Here is a 14460-nt window from a genome sequence, read left to right on the forward strand (position 1 = left end):
CAGGGCTTCTTGTGCAAGAACTATGATTCTCCAGCTCAGGAATAAGCCCTCTTGAGCAACTATTCTTGCTCAAAAGGCCAATGTAAACAGGCAACATGAATTTCTTGCGCAAGAAATCCCTATGGTTAAAGTGGCCATCAGAGCTTTCTTGCGCAAGAGAGCATCTACACTGGCATGGATGCTCTTGCGCAAAAGCACATCTCTTGTGCAAAAACCCATGCCAGTGTAGACGCTCTCTTGTGGAAGAGTTTTTTCACAAGAACTCTTCTGCAAAAGAGTTCTTGTGTAAGAAGCTGCCAGTGTAGACGTAGCCTAGGTGTGTGGGTTACACAGGGACCATTGGTAAAATTCAGGTGATGGGGTTGTATTTCAAACACAAGTGGGGATGTTTGAATCCTGGATTGTGGTTCAGTCCTATCTTTATGCAAAGCCCTATATCTATGCCAGTCTCTCAGTGTCTCTTTCCATATCCAAGTAGTAACTCACTCTGCTTCTAATAGGAGGGCCAGTGGATTACTAACTGTATCTAATAAATGCAAAATAAGGAGATGGATCTAAGCAAAGCCCATAACTTAATAAATGATGGTAACTGGCTGATAAACGTACCTAATTTCAGAGAGAGTTTACATGGAGGCTATAATGTACAACCTTAAAAACACACACAGACTTGGCTGTGTTGCTTACAAAAGAAAAAGGCCAGTTATATCTGGAAACCCCTTCTGATAATTGTAGTTTGCCCTTCGGCCTCCCAGGTTCAGCTACTTTTCATTAGCTGGTATCCCGGACCAGCGAAATGAGAAGACTGTGCAACATACATTAGGGTGGTTTGAGCAAGGGGTTTGGTTCAACCGTACCCCCAGAAGTCAGACCCAGAAGAACTAGTGTGCATGGGGTGCACTTTATCAGGGCTGCTATCTTAGGTTTGGCCTGGTTGCCCTTCCTTCATAATGGAGGGACAACTGGGACAAATTTGAGAGGGGTGGAGGGTGACATGACACAGGTTCATGGAACCACTTGGATTTTGTGTCTGCCATTAACAGTGCAGGAAGTGACTCACCCCCCTGGTCAGGCCCAGACCTCACTTTGGCTGCCTCTGGCATCATCATGCCAGGCCCAAGGTGACCTTCCAGGCCAAGAGCCCAGAGGCAGGATCAGGATCAGGGTCAGGAACCCCACTCCCACCTGCAGTGGAGCTGGCGCTCAGGAAGAGGCTGGACCAGGCCCCAGGTCACATACAGGGTAGAGGCTCCCCATCCCCATGGACAGGGAATCAACCCCCCTTCCAGGATTGGGCTTTCTTTGACACCTCTCATTCCTGTGGGGAGAGCAATAACCTGCCCTTTCTTCTCCCCCAGGCCTTTCTGACTCCCAAGCTCCTCCCCACCTCCCATCCCTGCAGGAAGAACAGCAGCCCTCAAAGGCTTGGATCCGCTATGATTCCCCTGTCCTCCCCCCAGTCCCTGCACCCATTGGATTGGGGGCAGCATTTGATCCTGACATCCAGTGAACAACCTAATTGTTTGGATTAGGAGAGCAACTGGGTAGGTAGACTCCATCTGCATCAATAAACAATAATACAGGCCAAGCATAGCAATTGGTGGGGAACATCAGTCTGCACCTGCTCTGGGTAATCATGAACAGCCTTAACATTATTGGCCCACACTGGTAAATCGTTCAGCATCCACGAGTGTAAAAAGGCAAATAAAAAATGTAAAGGTGGCTATAAAACGGGCTAAAATAACTAAGTTCTACAGTCGGTGCTTGGGACGGAAAGGGACTCCTGACCGAATCATTGCTGATAGCAAACAATTACAAATATTTAGCTACCTTCTATAGCAGGTGTTTAATAGTTTGACTTATAGTCGAGTTGTAACATGATCTTCCTGACCATCTTTCCACTGGTTTATAAACAAGTCACAGGTCTCTCCCCAAGAGTCAAATACGTCCTCCGTGGAGTCTATAAGTTTGGAATTAGAGGAGCAAATATTGGAAGCACAGTGAAGGGAGCTGGTACAAACCATAGGGCATTCCTTGCTCTGTCCTGTAAGTCGCATGTTCCCACTATAGTCCACCTCATTGAGGTTAATTTCACTTTTGGAACAGTTTTCTTCCCTCTCTTTATCTATCTGAGAATATTTAATGTCTTGCCACATGTAATGTGGCTGAATGACTCCATCTGAAATAGTGTACATAGGCTCTGCATTTGGCTCAGGCACATGCCCATTCATCTTAGAAAATAGGAGACCCAGTCTCTTGAAAGATTCTTTCTTGGAGTTTGAAAGCCTCTGAACCCTATTCCCGTTCCGGACAAAGGAGCGCTTATTTATTCCATTGCTTTTTGGTTTCTCTTCCACAATCTCGATCCCAGACATAGTTTTAATGAGAGCTGACACATTGAAATCTTTTTTCTTGTTGGCTACATTGAAAGAAACACTCTTGGCTTTGGCTTTTTCTCCAGAACCATCCTCATTGGTTTCCTCCTTTTGGGAGACCTCTGTGCTGCTAGTAGAGTAACTTCTCCTCTGGGGTTTCCTGTTTCCCAGGAGGTCAAGAACTTCATAGCGAAAGCTAGATATGTCCTGCTTTAATTCCTAAGGAAAGAGGGAAAACGAGTTACCCACAGAAGTTTGGTCTGAGATATGAAAGAATGATTGTATTCCCCCGAGGGGAGTGTTCAAAGTTATGCAAATGTGGGATGCCAAGTCACTATGTACAAGAATACCAGATAAGTCTTTCATTATTCAGCAGTTAGTTTTCTGCAACTAGAGAGAATGCCTCGCTGGATCGCTAGGTCCCTAATGGCCATTAGGCCAGCATTCTTGGCCCCACAAAAGAAAACGAATATTTTTTTTAAAAAATCTAACAAAAATTTTCATTCCTGTGGGGAGTGGGAAAGGCTCTGCTGCAATGTGCCCGTGACCTTGGTTAATGGGTCACACGTTTAATTTAGGTGACAGATGTTTCCCTCTTTGGGACTGACTCCCCTAGAAGTGCAGGCATACTCAGGAGATGACAGCCCAGCTGTCTCACACACACACTGTGACGTTTGATCTACTGAACATCATCAAAGTCTGCCTCTTCATGGCTGCCTTAAATCGATCTGCCACTTTGCATCCTCACATTCCTTGCCACGGGCGTTACTGTTCATGTGCACAATGTTTGGTCTTATCTAGACTAGCATTTAGAGATGTGCTGTTAAATCAAGTTAGCGCAATCTGATTAACACCTTCTAAAATCCTAGTCAAGAACAAGCAATTGCACTTTAGACCATGCTAAACTGCTGAAGTCTAGAGGGACTCGGGGAGGGTAGCAATGGGCAGCAGGTTTAAAACAAATAAAAGGAAGTTCTTCTTCACACAGCACATAGTCAATCTGTGGAACTCCTTGCTTGAGGAGGTTGTGAAGGCTAGGACTATAACAGGATTTAAAATAACTAAATAAATTCATGAAGGTTAAGTCCATTAATGGCTATTAGCCAGGATGGATAAGGAATGGTGTCCCTAGCCTCTGTTTTTTAGAGGGTGGAGATGGATGGCAGGAGAGAGATCTCTTGATCATTACCTGTTCAGTTCACTTCCTCTGGGGCACCTGACACTGGCCACTGTCGGCAGACAGGTTACTGGGCTGGATGGACCTTTGGTCTGACCCAGTGCGGCCATTCTTATGTTCTTATAAGAAGGGACTCCTGTTCGCTCACAAAATTTGCACAGAGACATAATGTCACACCTATGCTCAGCACTAATAATACTGAATAATGCTTTCATCAGTAGATCTGAAAGTGCTTTACTCAGAAGGTAACATTACTGAGTGTAACAAAAGGAACTGTTATGAGAGGCAAATGTATTACAGAATAATGGATTACCTTAAAATTTTCTTCAGTTAATCCCTCGTTGGTTTTGGAATTTCGTATCATTGCTGCAACATACCTTTTCACTAGATTTCTGATCACTTCCTGAAACATAAAAGAACATGAATGATTCAGCTGTCTACTTATTGAGGCCAAATTGCAAAGTCCCATTGTGTTTTCACTGTCTGCAATCACTCTATCCCACTCTTTGTGGAGTCAGAGACCTGCCTTTCATATTGAAAAATGGGGCATGTTTTTTCAGACAGTATGCAGCATTATGAAGAGTTCCAGATCTTGCATCTTGAAAGATCAACAGTTAAGCATAATATGTCAAACTCCTGTACCAGTGTTGTGTGTATGCAACAATGCTTGTGTGAGAAGAGATTTCATAATTTCTCTGCCTTAGTTTTCCCATTTGTAATATGAGGATAATTACCCACCTTGCAGAGAGAGGATGAGTCTTAATTGGTTAAAGAATGTCAAGTGCTTTTAAAGTTTCATATATATGCCAGGTATTATGCAACCATTAAATATGTCACTTGGAGATTTGTTTTCCCCCATCATCATGAGTTATGAACAGCTCCATGGTAAAACAAACACATATACATATATTGAAGAGCAGCCAGAACTCTCTGGATTAATTTAGAGCCACATTAGACCACGTGGATATAAAAAGTCTCATTGAAGTAAATGGGAACATTGGGGATTTATCCAAGGGAATACTTTATCCTGAGGGTAGTCAAGTCTATGGTATATTAAGGGCTCTTTCCTGCAAGGAACTTACTCCTTGATTACCATTTGGTGGTACTGGGGACAGTGTTCTCTCTAAGCTGCCTGGCAGCACAGCTTCACAAGTGATTAATCAACCCTGCCCAATCAGTCAGCTCCATGCCAGGAGCCCTGAGCTAGGATGGGATGGACTGGATGGGGCTGATTAATCACCTGTGAAGCTGTGCTGGCCCACAGATGAGAGGGAACACTGATCCTGGGATCTGAGGATCTCTCCACAGAATAAGCTCTTAGTTACTTGCCCCAGATCTCTGACTCTTTGGCTGTGTCTACATTGGCCCCTATTCTGTAATAGGGATGCTAATGTAGCACTTTGGAATAGGCAAATCCGCGGGGGATTTAAATATCCCCCGCGGCATTTGCATTTTCATGGCTGCCGCTTTTTTCCGGCTTGTAGATAAGCCGGAGAAAAGCGCCAGTCTGGATACGATCCTCCGGAAAATAAATCCCCCGCGGATTTGCCTATTCCAAAGTGCTACATTAGCATCCCTATTACGGAATAGGGGCCAATGTAGACACAGCCTTTCTGTGGTCCTGGGTTATTCAATTCAGTCCACATTTTTGGCGGGAAGAGATCTATTTTTGCAAGCAAATGTGCCCATTTGCACCTGCTGGTGTGCATGTAAGAGCTGTAATTACATAAGCAAGTTGGTATTTAGCCACGGTAAATGTGTTCACACACATAGGTGTGCAATTGCACGCATTTTCCAGCATGCCAGTAGACTTCTGCCCATTACAAATGTTGCTCTCAACGTTCCTCTCATCTGAGCCTTCCTCTGTCGAAAAACAAACAAACAAAAAAGACTCCTTATTTGTGATGGATCTAGGAACTCATTGCAAAAATAAGGCTAAGCTTTTTTTACTTTTTTTAAAGGTACCTCAGCTGCAATTTTGATAAGGATTTCACTTCCCTGTGTGATCAGGCATGAAATCCTGGCACCTCTGAAGTCAATGGGAATTTTGCTATAAATTTCAGTGGGAACAGGCTTTACCCCAACTTTTGCACTCTATTTGAGGAAGCAAAAGGCCACAAGCGAGTTGCTGAACCGAACCTCGCACACTGTTTGGAAGAAGCTATGCTTATTTATTCCTCAATGAGCAGAAATCTCTTAGAACTGGTACACTCATCAAACTATATTACAGTACTTTGCAGCCAGCAAGGTGTCACAAATCAAGCACAAGCAAGAAATAGACAATAAATGACTTATTGTACTGGAGGCTTTACCTGGTAATGTTGATTCTGAATCAGGTTGTCAGCATGCCGTTCCTGGAATTAAATAGGAAAATGTATATTAAATGGCCATCGGTCATGTTTCCCACTGACTCTTTGTGATGGAGATAGCCCACTACTAAAAGCAAAGGACTACTGGAATCTGTGAGTCTGAATTAATAAATAGTACTCTGGGCAAATGAAATTCTAAAACATAGGGCTCCTTACCGTGAACGTTTTTAGGTTTTCATGCCTCTTATGTTCATCCTCAGAGTCCTTGTCTGGGCACAGTTGTTTGTGGATCCACTTGCAAAGGTACCAGATTGACTTGGGACTGGGGATGATATTAAAAGGAGGTGGCAGAGTGCCACCTTCGTCAAAGTAACTCATCCACAGCTTTGTCCGTGCAAACTTCCACTCGATATCTGCGTGGTCCTGGGAAAGACAGAAACACAGTGTTACTAGCAAGCTGTGCTGGAGGGCACATTGGCAACCACTTGGCTATGTCTCAGCTTGGTGATTGAGTCCTGCGAGGAGAAAGCTATATTATTCACATGTGCTAAAGAGGATCTCACATGATGAATGAGAGGCAAATTCAGTTCCTTTATAGCCCTTGTCAGTGTAAATATAAAATTGATATGAAATGTAGCACAGTGTCAAAATATTTACCCCTGGGGAAATGCAGGAACACCAACATTTAGTGAAAAATGTTTCCCATGCCAAAACCTGGATTCATCATTTAAGAATTGTCCTCCTAATATTAATGGCTTCATTTATACCTAAAGCAGAGCAAGAAAAGCCATTCCTTAGTCTGAGATAGCACCAGTGAGGCCATCAATTATGTGTGGAGAAAAAAAGAACTTTTCAACTCTTATTTTCAAATATCATTGTTTTACTTTCCCTAGTCTGCATACTTCTCTGGGAAAGGATCTGAAGCGGATACTGTGAGTTGTTTTAAAAACTACGCTCATTTCAGTTCTTATAAATGTAGATCAAATCAAATTAATCTTGATAAAATGGATATGTTTTATTGTGCTCTAGAATTAAAACCTGGAGTCTGCACCATATTTAGGCATTTATTTACTTATTTATTTAAAATATTTTTACCCTGCCTCTCTATTTAAAATATTTGAGGCAGCTTACAAAATTTAAAAAAACACAATAAATAAATAAATATAGGACCCCAAAGAGGGGTGGGGAACATAAAACCTGCTAAAACACCACAAGAGGAGAGAGACATGGTTAAAAATTACAATTAGATGCATTTTGCCTATTTTTCCAATTTTTATCCTCACTGGAATAGCCCATGTTTATCTTGTGCATTCCATCTAAAGACCTCAAGCATTCTACAAAGATGAGTAAGTTATTAACCCTATTTTCCTGCTGCACAAAGAGGTGACCTCATTGTCCCATGGTTACAATCTAGAACAGGGACCTCAGTATACTGGGTACTGTATTTACACATAATACAAGATAATTCCTGAGCCAAAGGGCTTACAATGTAAATCTGTGAAATGTCTATCCATAAAAGACGTTTGGAAGCTTTGGTTCTTGTCTAAGGTAACACATCTCACATCCCCATCATTATCTGTGGAGAGACACATCTGACTTGAGCCTGGATTTATAGACACCCTCCAGCTTTTCAGACCGCATCATGCGCTAGGTCTCTTTTACTTTAATTTAAAAAGTGTCACTGTTTCTTATAGGAAGTAGAAATCATGACATTGGACACAGAAGGAAGAAAAGTGGTCCATAAAGAATACTCTTTGACACAGCTTATAACGTTACTGTGAACTGCAATGGGGAGGATGCACACGATGTGCTATCCACCTGGGATAAACTTACACCAGCTTACTGAAACACGGAGCTGATGTAATTGTCTTCTATGATTATTATTGAAATATTGAAAATTATCTCAAGTCACAGAAAATCGTTCGGTAACCTCGAAAACATTTATGTTCAAAACCAGTCTTTTATTCTGTGAGATGCTGGGAGTACTGGCCAGATGTTTTAATACACGCCAGTTCTGTCAAATAAATTCCAGGTCTCTAATACAAGCTGGGGGTCTTGGACAGATTGGCTGCTGGAGGCTTCTATTGAAACATTTTATGATAGTGTATAATGACGTCATAGTAAAACAGTAAAAGCACGGCAGCTGACACTGAAATAGATGCCAGTTGAAATTTTTCTTATATCTAGAGGTGTTGTGGAATATATCCAGCGAGCGACTTGTGCTGCCCGAGCTGGACTCTGTAACCCCTCAACTGTGTTTGACTTAAACTAGAGCATCCACTGGCTGGGCCCTGCTTTCAGCGTGCCGCCTTGAGCCCCGCAAACTCTTTGGCCGGGTCTGTATGTTTGTACTAAGCATTAACTCATCACAGCACAACATTGATTCTGTCTCAGGTCCCCCCTACAGTATGAAAATGGGCACACTGGACTCTTGGGTACCTGGCATTGCCCTGACCCGGTTAAAATACAACCAGGACTTGCCAATTGAGATGGAATGGAGCCGTGTTTTGATCATTTATCCTCATCATGCTACAGCTCTGGACTTCAATAGGGCTGTAGCATGAGTCAGAAACATGTTCAGTTCAGCCCACACCGGGTGTTGGAAGAATATCAGATCAGCACCATAGCCAGGTTTTGCACAGTAGTAGCTTCTTAAAGATAGGCAGGATTATAGAGGCAATTTGCCTTGCCCTTTGGCCTATGTTACATTTTGGCCAGATCCTCTGGATGGGGGTAACAACAAGTAGCACTGAAAGACATTAACAAAAAAAAACCCACACAGCATGAGAGCTTAACATACCAGCATGGAGCTGTGATACATGCAGCTTCATGAAAGCTTTGCAGGCAGCCTTCTCCCTGGGAATCTACTGATGCCGGGCAGGAGGGTTGCCAGAAGGCAATCAGACCCACATAACCCCAGGTGCTAAAATAGTCAACAAAGATTCCTCTTCCACACTGTCCAGAAGGGATAGAGCATCCAGAGTACAGAGATGCTAGGGACAGCAGAGTGAGCAATGCTAATGCTTTTACATGGCAGCCATTTACAGGGAAAATAAACTTTGCACTGTAGGATGATGCATTTGAAAGGAAAAAGGGTGAGTATATTTTCCCCAGTGCATGCATGCACATGCATGTGTGCACAGACAGCTCAGCTTGACATTCAGAGAATCACAGATACACTTCACCTGCAATCTGCAACATTTTGTTATATGTTGGCAAACCCTTCAGAGTGATACATAATCCCCACAGCAAAACTCAGCCAAAGGCCCAATGGACTGAACACTTCTAAAATTACAAGTAGAATTTGATCAGCCTGTTTATCCATATGGCTGATCCCAGATAATTTAGTAACATGAGAAGGTCCTAAAAGGACAAAGAACTAGCATGTCTTTATTTATTGTTAGAAAACTGCTTTGCATAGTGTTATATTTTAGTGTTATTTATTTCACTGAAGTGTTAATTATTTCACAGAGCAGGCACATGGACCAAGTTGAAGTCGTTGAAGTCTATGAAGTCTGTTCTCCTCTTGACTAGGAGACCAAAATTGATATGTTGTTGCAACAACTATTGTAATTTGCCTCTATGTTTTTCTAGCTCAGATACAGGAATGGGGAAAGAGGACAGCTTTAGCCTTTGCCTAGGTTATCCTAGTCTGTGTCCTTGCAGTTTGTGTTCTTGTTCATGCATCTAACTTTCTTTAAGGTCACTAAGTTGTTTGTTGCAATAATGTTCCTCAGGTGCAAGTTGCACAGGGTAAGCAGATGTTGTCTAGAGAAGAATTTCCTGGTTCAGAGACGCAAGTCTCTTTTGCTACAGTGCCTGGCTCTTCCCTTGTGCTTCTTTTTGTTCCTTATGGGTCACTCTAATCTTTTGGCCACTGTTTCACCAGCATTTAAAATATACACAAGAATGGCTAGAAGACAGAATTGTTCTGCATTTTTGTCCATTTTTAATTGTCTTCTGTATATCTTGAGTATGATCTTTGAATCTGTATATAACTTGGCATTTAAATCCTATCCAGGGAATGCTACTCTCTCTCTCTCTCTCTCTCTCTCTCTCTCTCTCACACACACACACACACACACACACACACACACACACAAATGTCTGTTGTGACTTGCAACAACACACACACACACACACACACACACACACAAATGTCTGTTGTGACTTGCAAGATCTAATAAGGTGGCCGGGCTGGGCCAGCCATAGTGAATTGATGGTCCATAATTTCCTCCAGCATGTTACAACAAGGCAATATGCTGGATGGAGGAATTAGTTGGTAGCAGGAGCTAGGCGATCTTTGTAGGGAAGAGTTATGGGAAGGGGGCAAAAAACTAATTTGTTGTTATTTTGGTGGGGATGTTTAACTAAACTAAGATTTTGTCTGAATTAAAATCTTTTTATTTCTCTATTTCAGACCAGAATAAGGCCTATTGTATTTTGAGGGGTGGGATGGTATGTAAAGTTTTGGGGTAATTTTGCATGGCCCTGGTAAAGCTAAATGCACCCATCTCCTGATCTGGCGGACCCTGGTCCCAAATCCATTTGAGCATCCCCTGATTTGTCACTCACATGCAACAGTAATACAATTTCTTTTAAAAAGACAAACAACTTGCTAAAATCTGACCCAGATGAGATTATTCAATCTTGCCCTCATTTGCAGCTGTGAATTCCCCAGAGATTACACATCAAGCTTGTTTCAGTTATTTGCACAGAACCTGAGTGATGAGGGAAAACCTATTTGGGTGGTAGTTTTGCACTGGAAATGTGCAATGGAAAGGCTGTTTAGTTTTACCAAGAACGTCTGTGTGTGCCAGGCAACCACACTTTTCTCATTCAAATCCTTCCTTTGACCACAAGTCAGCAGCAAAGTCTTTCAGTGACAACCTGTCACAAAGCAAAATACCTTAAAAAAAATCTGCCCTGCTTTGAGTTTTGTGCTTCACTGATCACTCAGCGCTTTCTAGGCCAAACTCATTCCTGCAGTGCACCCGCGTTAGTGCTGCTACTCCAGAGATGAATATGGTCCTATGTATTATTAAACTTTAAGAGTCAGTTCAGTTTTGAGTGTAAATTCCTCAGGAAAGGGACTATTGCTTTCTCTGTGTTGTAGAGGGCTGAGACAATTGATACGTAATAGTAACAAAAACAAAAAACCCCAACCCCTCATAAGGCAAGCTGATAGCATTTCTTTGAGAGGTGAGTTCATGCTGCCATTTCACAGAGGAAAACTAAAAGAGAACAAATTGAATAAAATATCACACCTGGTAGCATCAGTCATTTTCCAGGTACCTTAACGTACCATCCAGAACAATACTCATAATGCGACCTGTTAGTGACTGCAGACAACAGGTGTAGCTCTTCTGCATCTAGCATTGACAGCTTATAGGCTTTTGCATTGTCACCGCTTCCACCGAGAGAGGTGGGCAGAATGGGGGCCAAAAGGTCGTCCCCAGACAGAACAGCAGAGAACGGACCAGCTTGGGCTACATTCAACAGGTGCAACTTCTCCTCCTCCACCATGCACTGCAGTGTCTGCCTGGGCCAGACACTCAGGTCTTGCTGGAATCCTTGGCCATGTCACCCCGATGGGACTTTCTCCTCACTGAACTGGGTCAGCTCCCATCTCCAGCTCATTTGTCACGTTTAGATAAATGGCTTTTTCCGTAAACCTGATCAGTTTTCCTATGACAATCCATCCACTGGTTCCACATGTGCACTGCACCATGCCCTTGTTGCCATAGCAACCCAGTATTCCTATCAAGATTTGATTTCACTGCCCTTTCCGTAGGTTGCTGCAGGCCACGGCCATGCTACTTCCCTTTGTCCTGCCTCCAACTCACCACTCGCTAGTGTAGCCTTAACACATTCGCTCTTCCAGCAGAGTCAAAACCGCCTTGCTTAGTCCAAAATCTCAGACCATGGCACACTGATTTTTTTTTCTTCCAAAGAAATGTGATCGGTATCCATGGCAATGAGGCTATACAGTAGTATCTGTACACTCGTTTGGCAAACCCCTGCCAGTTAAAGGGATCATTAATCTTGCCTAGAGATCCCCATGTGGAATTACTGCGGCCATCTTATTTTAGTGGCCATGAGGGTTTTCTAATTCAGTAGCAGTGCTGTATTCGCAGATGTGCCAGATCTGAAATAATTACCTACTACACTAATTATCCAGCATAATTCAAGCACTAATCTCATGCTTTATGGCTGGTTAGAAAACCTGTTATTTACATTTTAAAAAATGTTTTATAAAGAGTCGCATTACCATCTCCTCCCTCGGCCACATGGCTTGAATCACTCTTTGCCAAATAACGGGCCTGATCCTTAACTGGTATAGAGGTGGCATCAACAGAAGTCTCTCTTATCTCGCTGTCTGAAGTGACCCCATTAACATGTGATCAGAGCACTTCACCATCTTGAAGGTGTTTATCATCACGAATCTTGGGGCAGGTAGGAAAGTGATTTTATTTCCATTTTACAGATCAGGCCCACATTCCCAAAGGCATCTAAATCCCAGACGTGGTTACCTAAGTCTTAGTTTTGGCTCTACTGCAATCCAGCTAAATCCTATAAGTACTTATTCACTTGGGGCCTGTATTTCAAGCTAGAATGCCCATGATGCCTGTGTTTCCACCTCTGGGCATGTGGACAGCTGCCTTACCCTATGCATCTGGACACCTATCTCCCACCTAAGCCTCAGGTGGTTGGTTCCCATTTGTGGATCACTAAGCAGAGATAGGCACCTAAGTCTAAGTTATAGGAAGGAATCCATCTCTGACAGAGAGGTGGGGCTTAAACACACACTCCCTGACATTGGCAGCTCCCATTGGCTAGTTTAGGTGGCTCTATGTCTAGCATAATGGCTAACACACCTATGCCTCCCCCCTTCACTGTATAACAAGACTACATGCCTAACTTGGGCTGTGGCAATCTAAGCTGTGTTCCTGTGTGTTTCTAGGTGCTGCGATGCTCATCATTGCAAGACCTAGGCCCCTTTCTGGATCTGGGCCAAAGAAATAAAGAGACTTGTGCAGAGTGGCCCCAGTTTCCCGAGTGCCTGGATAACAGCCTAATCCCAACAACACCTTCCCTCTCAAGTCAGAAGAGCCATTCCAAATGTCCATCCCCTGAAGATCTTCTACTTTCATGCACGAATGAGCTGTTCGTAGGACTAGGTCAAGTCAGGCTACGCCAGCATATTGTGTCATGTCATTTCATTAGGCCAGATGAAACAAATCAACCCACAGCAGCGCGTCAGTACAAGCTAGCAGCCGCAATATTATCCAAAGATAGTACACTCAGCACACAGGCCGCCAAGAACTCTGACATCTTCAAAAATCATTTTACTTTTCCTACAATAATGAACCACCCAATAACTTAATCCTTTCCCTGCTCGGCTGAGGTGCAAGAGCAGCATTGCTCCCATTTTATTGACCCTGGGGGAAAAATGCATTCCAAGAATATGCAGCTTGCTGCAGAAAATGGGAGAGATCATAATCAACCTAGCCTCTTCCTGTTTGGCCCCCAAAAGCTGTTTCTGCTCCAATGGATTGCTACACCGCAGCAGACAGGCTAAGCTGGAAATCAGGCTGCTGCCTGGCAGGGATAGTTTTTTGCTTGTGACAATTCCCTTTGCTTGAGTGTGTCACAGGAAGGGTGCAGGGAGGGTTCCTCTTCCCACAAGGACATTAGTACGGGTTGAACCTCTCTGGTCCAGCACTCCAGGGACCTGACAGGAAATTTGCAGACCAGAGGAGGTCAATGCACCCGGGTCTCCACATTATCTCCTGGGCACCCCGCTGCCAGCTGGAGCTCTGCAATCCCCATGGGAAACCCTTCCCCCCATGACTCTGCTGTCACCCAAGGCTCTGCTTTTGTCCCATGGCTCTGCTGCCGCCTGGGAGCTTTGCCCGGTGGTCACTCTGCTGCCAGGGGCTATCCCCAGTGGCCCCACTGAACCCGGGATTCCAAACTCCAACTGTCCTATCTGGCAATGCCTTTGATCCCACAGGGTCACCCCAACAATACCAGACCTGGGGTGTTGCGGGACTGAGGAAATCCAGATTACAGAGTGTGAACCTGTAATTACAATTCCTTCACTCAGAGTGTAGGGACCAGCCTCCTCAAAAAGTCGCTGAGATTTCATGGCATCACACAAACTCCCATGCAGGTCTGAGTCTACTAACCCAATCTAGTCCTCAGTTTTGGGGACCGAAACAGCACTCCTACTTGATGTTCCCTCTCATTTTTTCCATCCATGTGCAGACTTTTTCCACCCATATGCAGAATAATTTTTTATGTGCACCGAGACATGGGCAGATGTGTATCACTGTGAGAGACAAAACACCTAGCTGTGGGAGCTCTGCTAATCAGCTGAACGGCTTTTGAATCTCTCCTGAGCAGATGCACAAGCACACAATTTACAGAGAATACTGCTCCTAGTGTGTTATTCTGTGTGGGCATAAAATAAACTGGAAGCCATCTTCAGTTTAAATCTAGATTAGAAGGTATCTAAAATTCTACCAAGGCTTTAGCATGAATCTAATTGCAATTTATTATTAACTACTGCAGTTTTCTGCAGTCATATATCACTCCC

The 14460-nt window shown here is 43.5% G+C and overlaps 1 protein-coding gene across 1 annotated transcript in view; it reads right to left on the reverse strand.

Moving 5' to 3' along the window:
• Nucleotides 1-300: 300 nt before the first annotated feature.
• Nucleotides 301-14460, reverse strand: part of TRPC5 (transient receptor potential cation channel subfamily C member 5) — a 113112-nt gene continuing 98952 nt past the window's right edge. The window contains exons 7-10 of the mRNA XM_075940904.2: nucleotides 6075-6281; nucleotides 5862-5903; nucleotides 3863-3952; nucleotides 301-2591 (exon numbers count right to left, since the gene is read on the reverse strand). Of these exons, the coding sequence (XP_075797019.1) occupies nucleotides 1857-2591; nucleotides 3863-3952; nucleotides 5862-5903; nucleotides 6075-6281 (1074 nt within the window). The 3' untranslated portion in view covers nucleotides 301-1856. The remainder of the gene's footprint in view (nucleotides 2592-3862; nucleotides 3953-5861; nucleotides 5904-6074; nucleotides 6282-14460) is intronic.

The sequence above is a fragment of the Pelodiscus sinensis genome, chromosome 13, assembly GCF_052426305.1.
Source record: "Pelodiscus sinensis isolate ZL-2025 chromosome 13, ASM5242630v1, whole genome shotgun sequence".
In the NCBI taxonomy this organism is placed as follows: Eukaryota; Metazoa; Chordata; order Testudines; family Trionychidae; genus Pelodiscus; species Pelodiscus sinensis.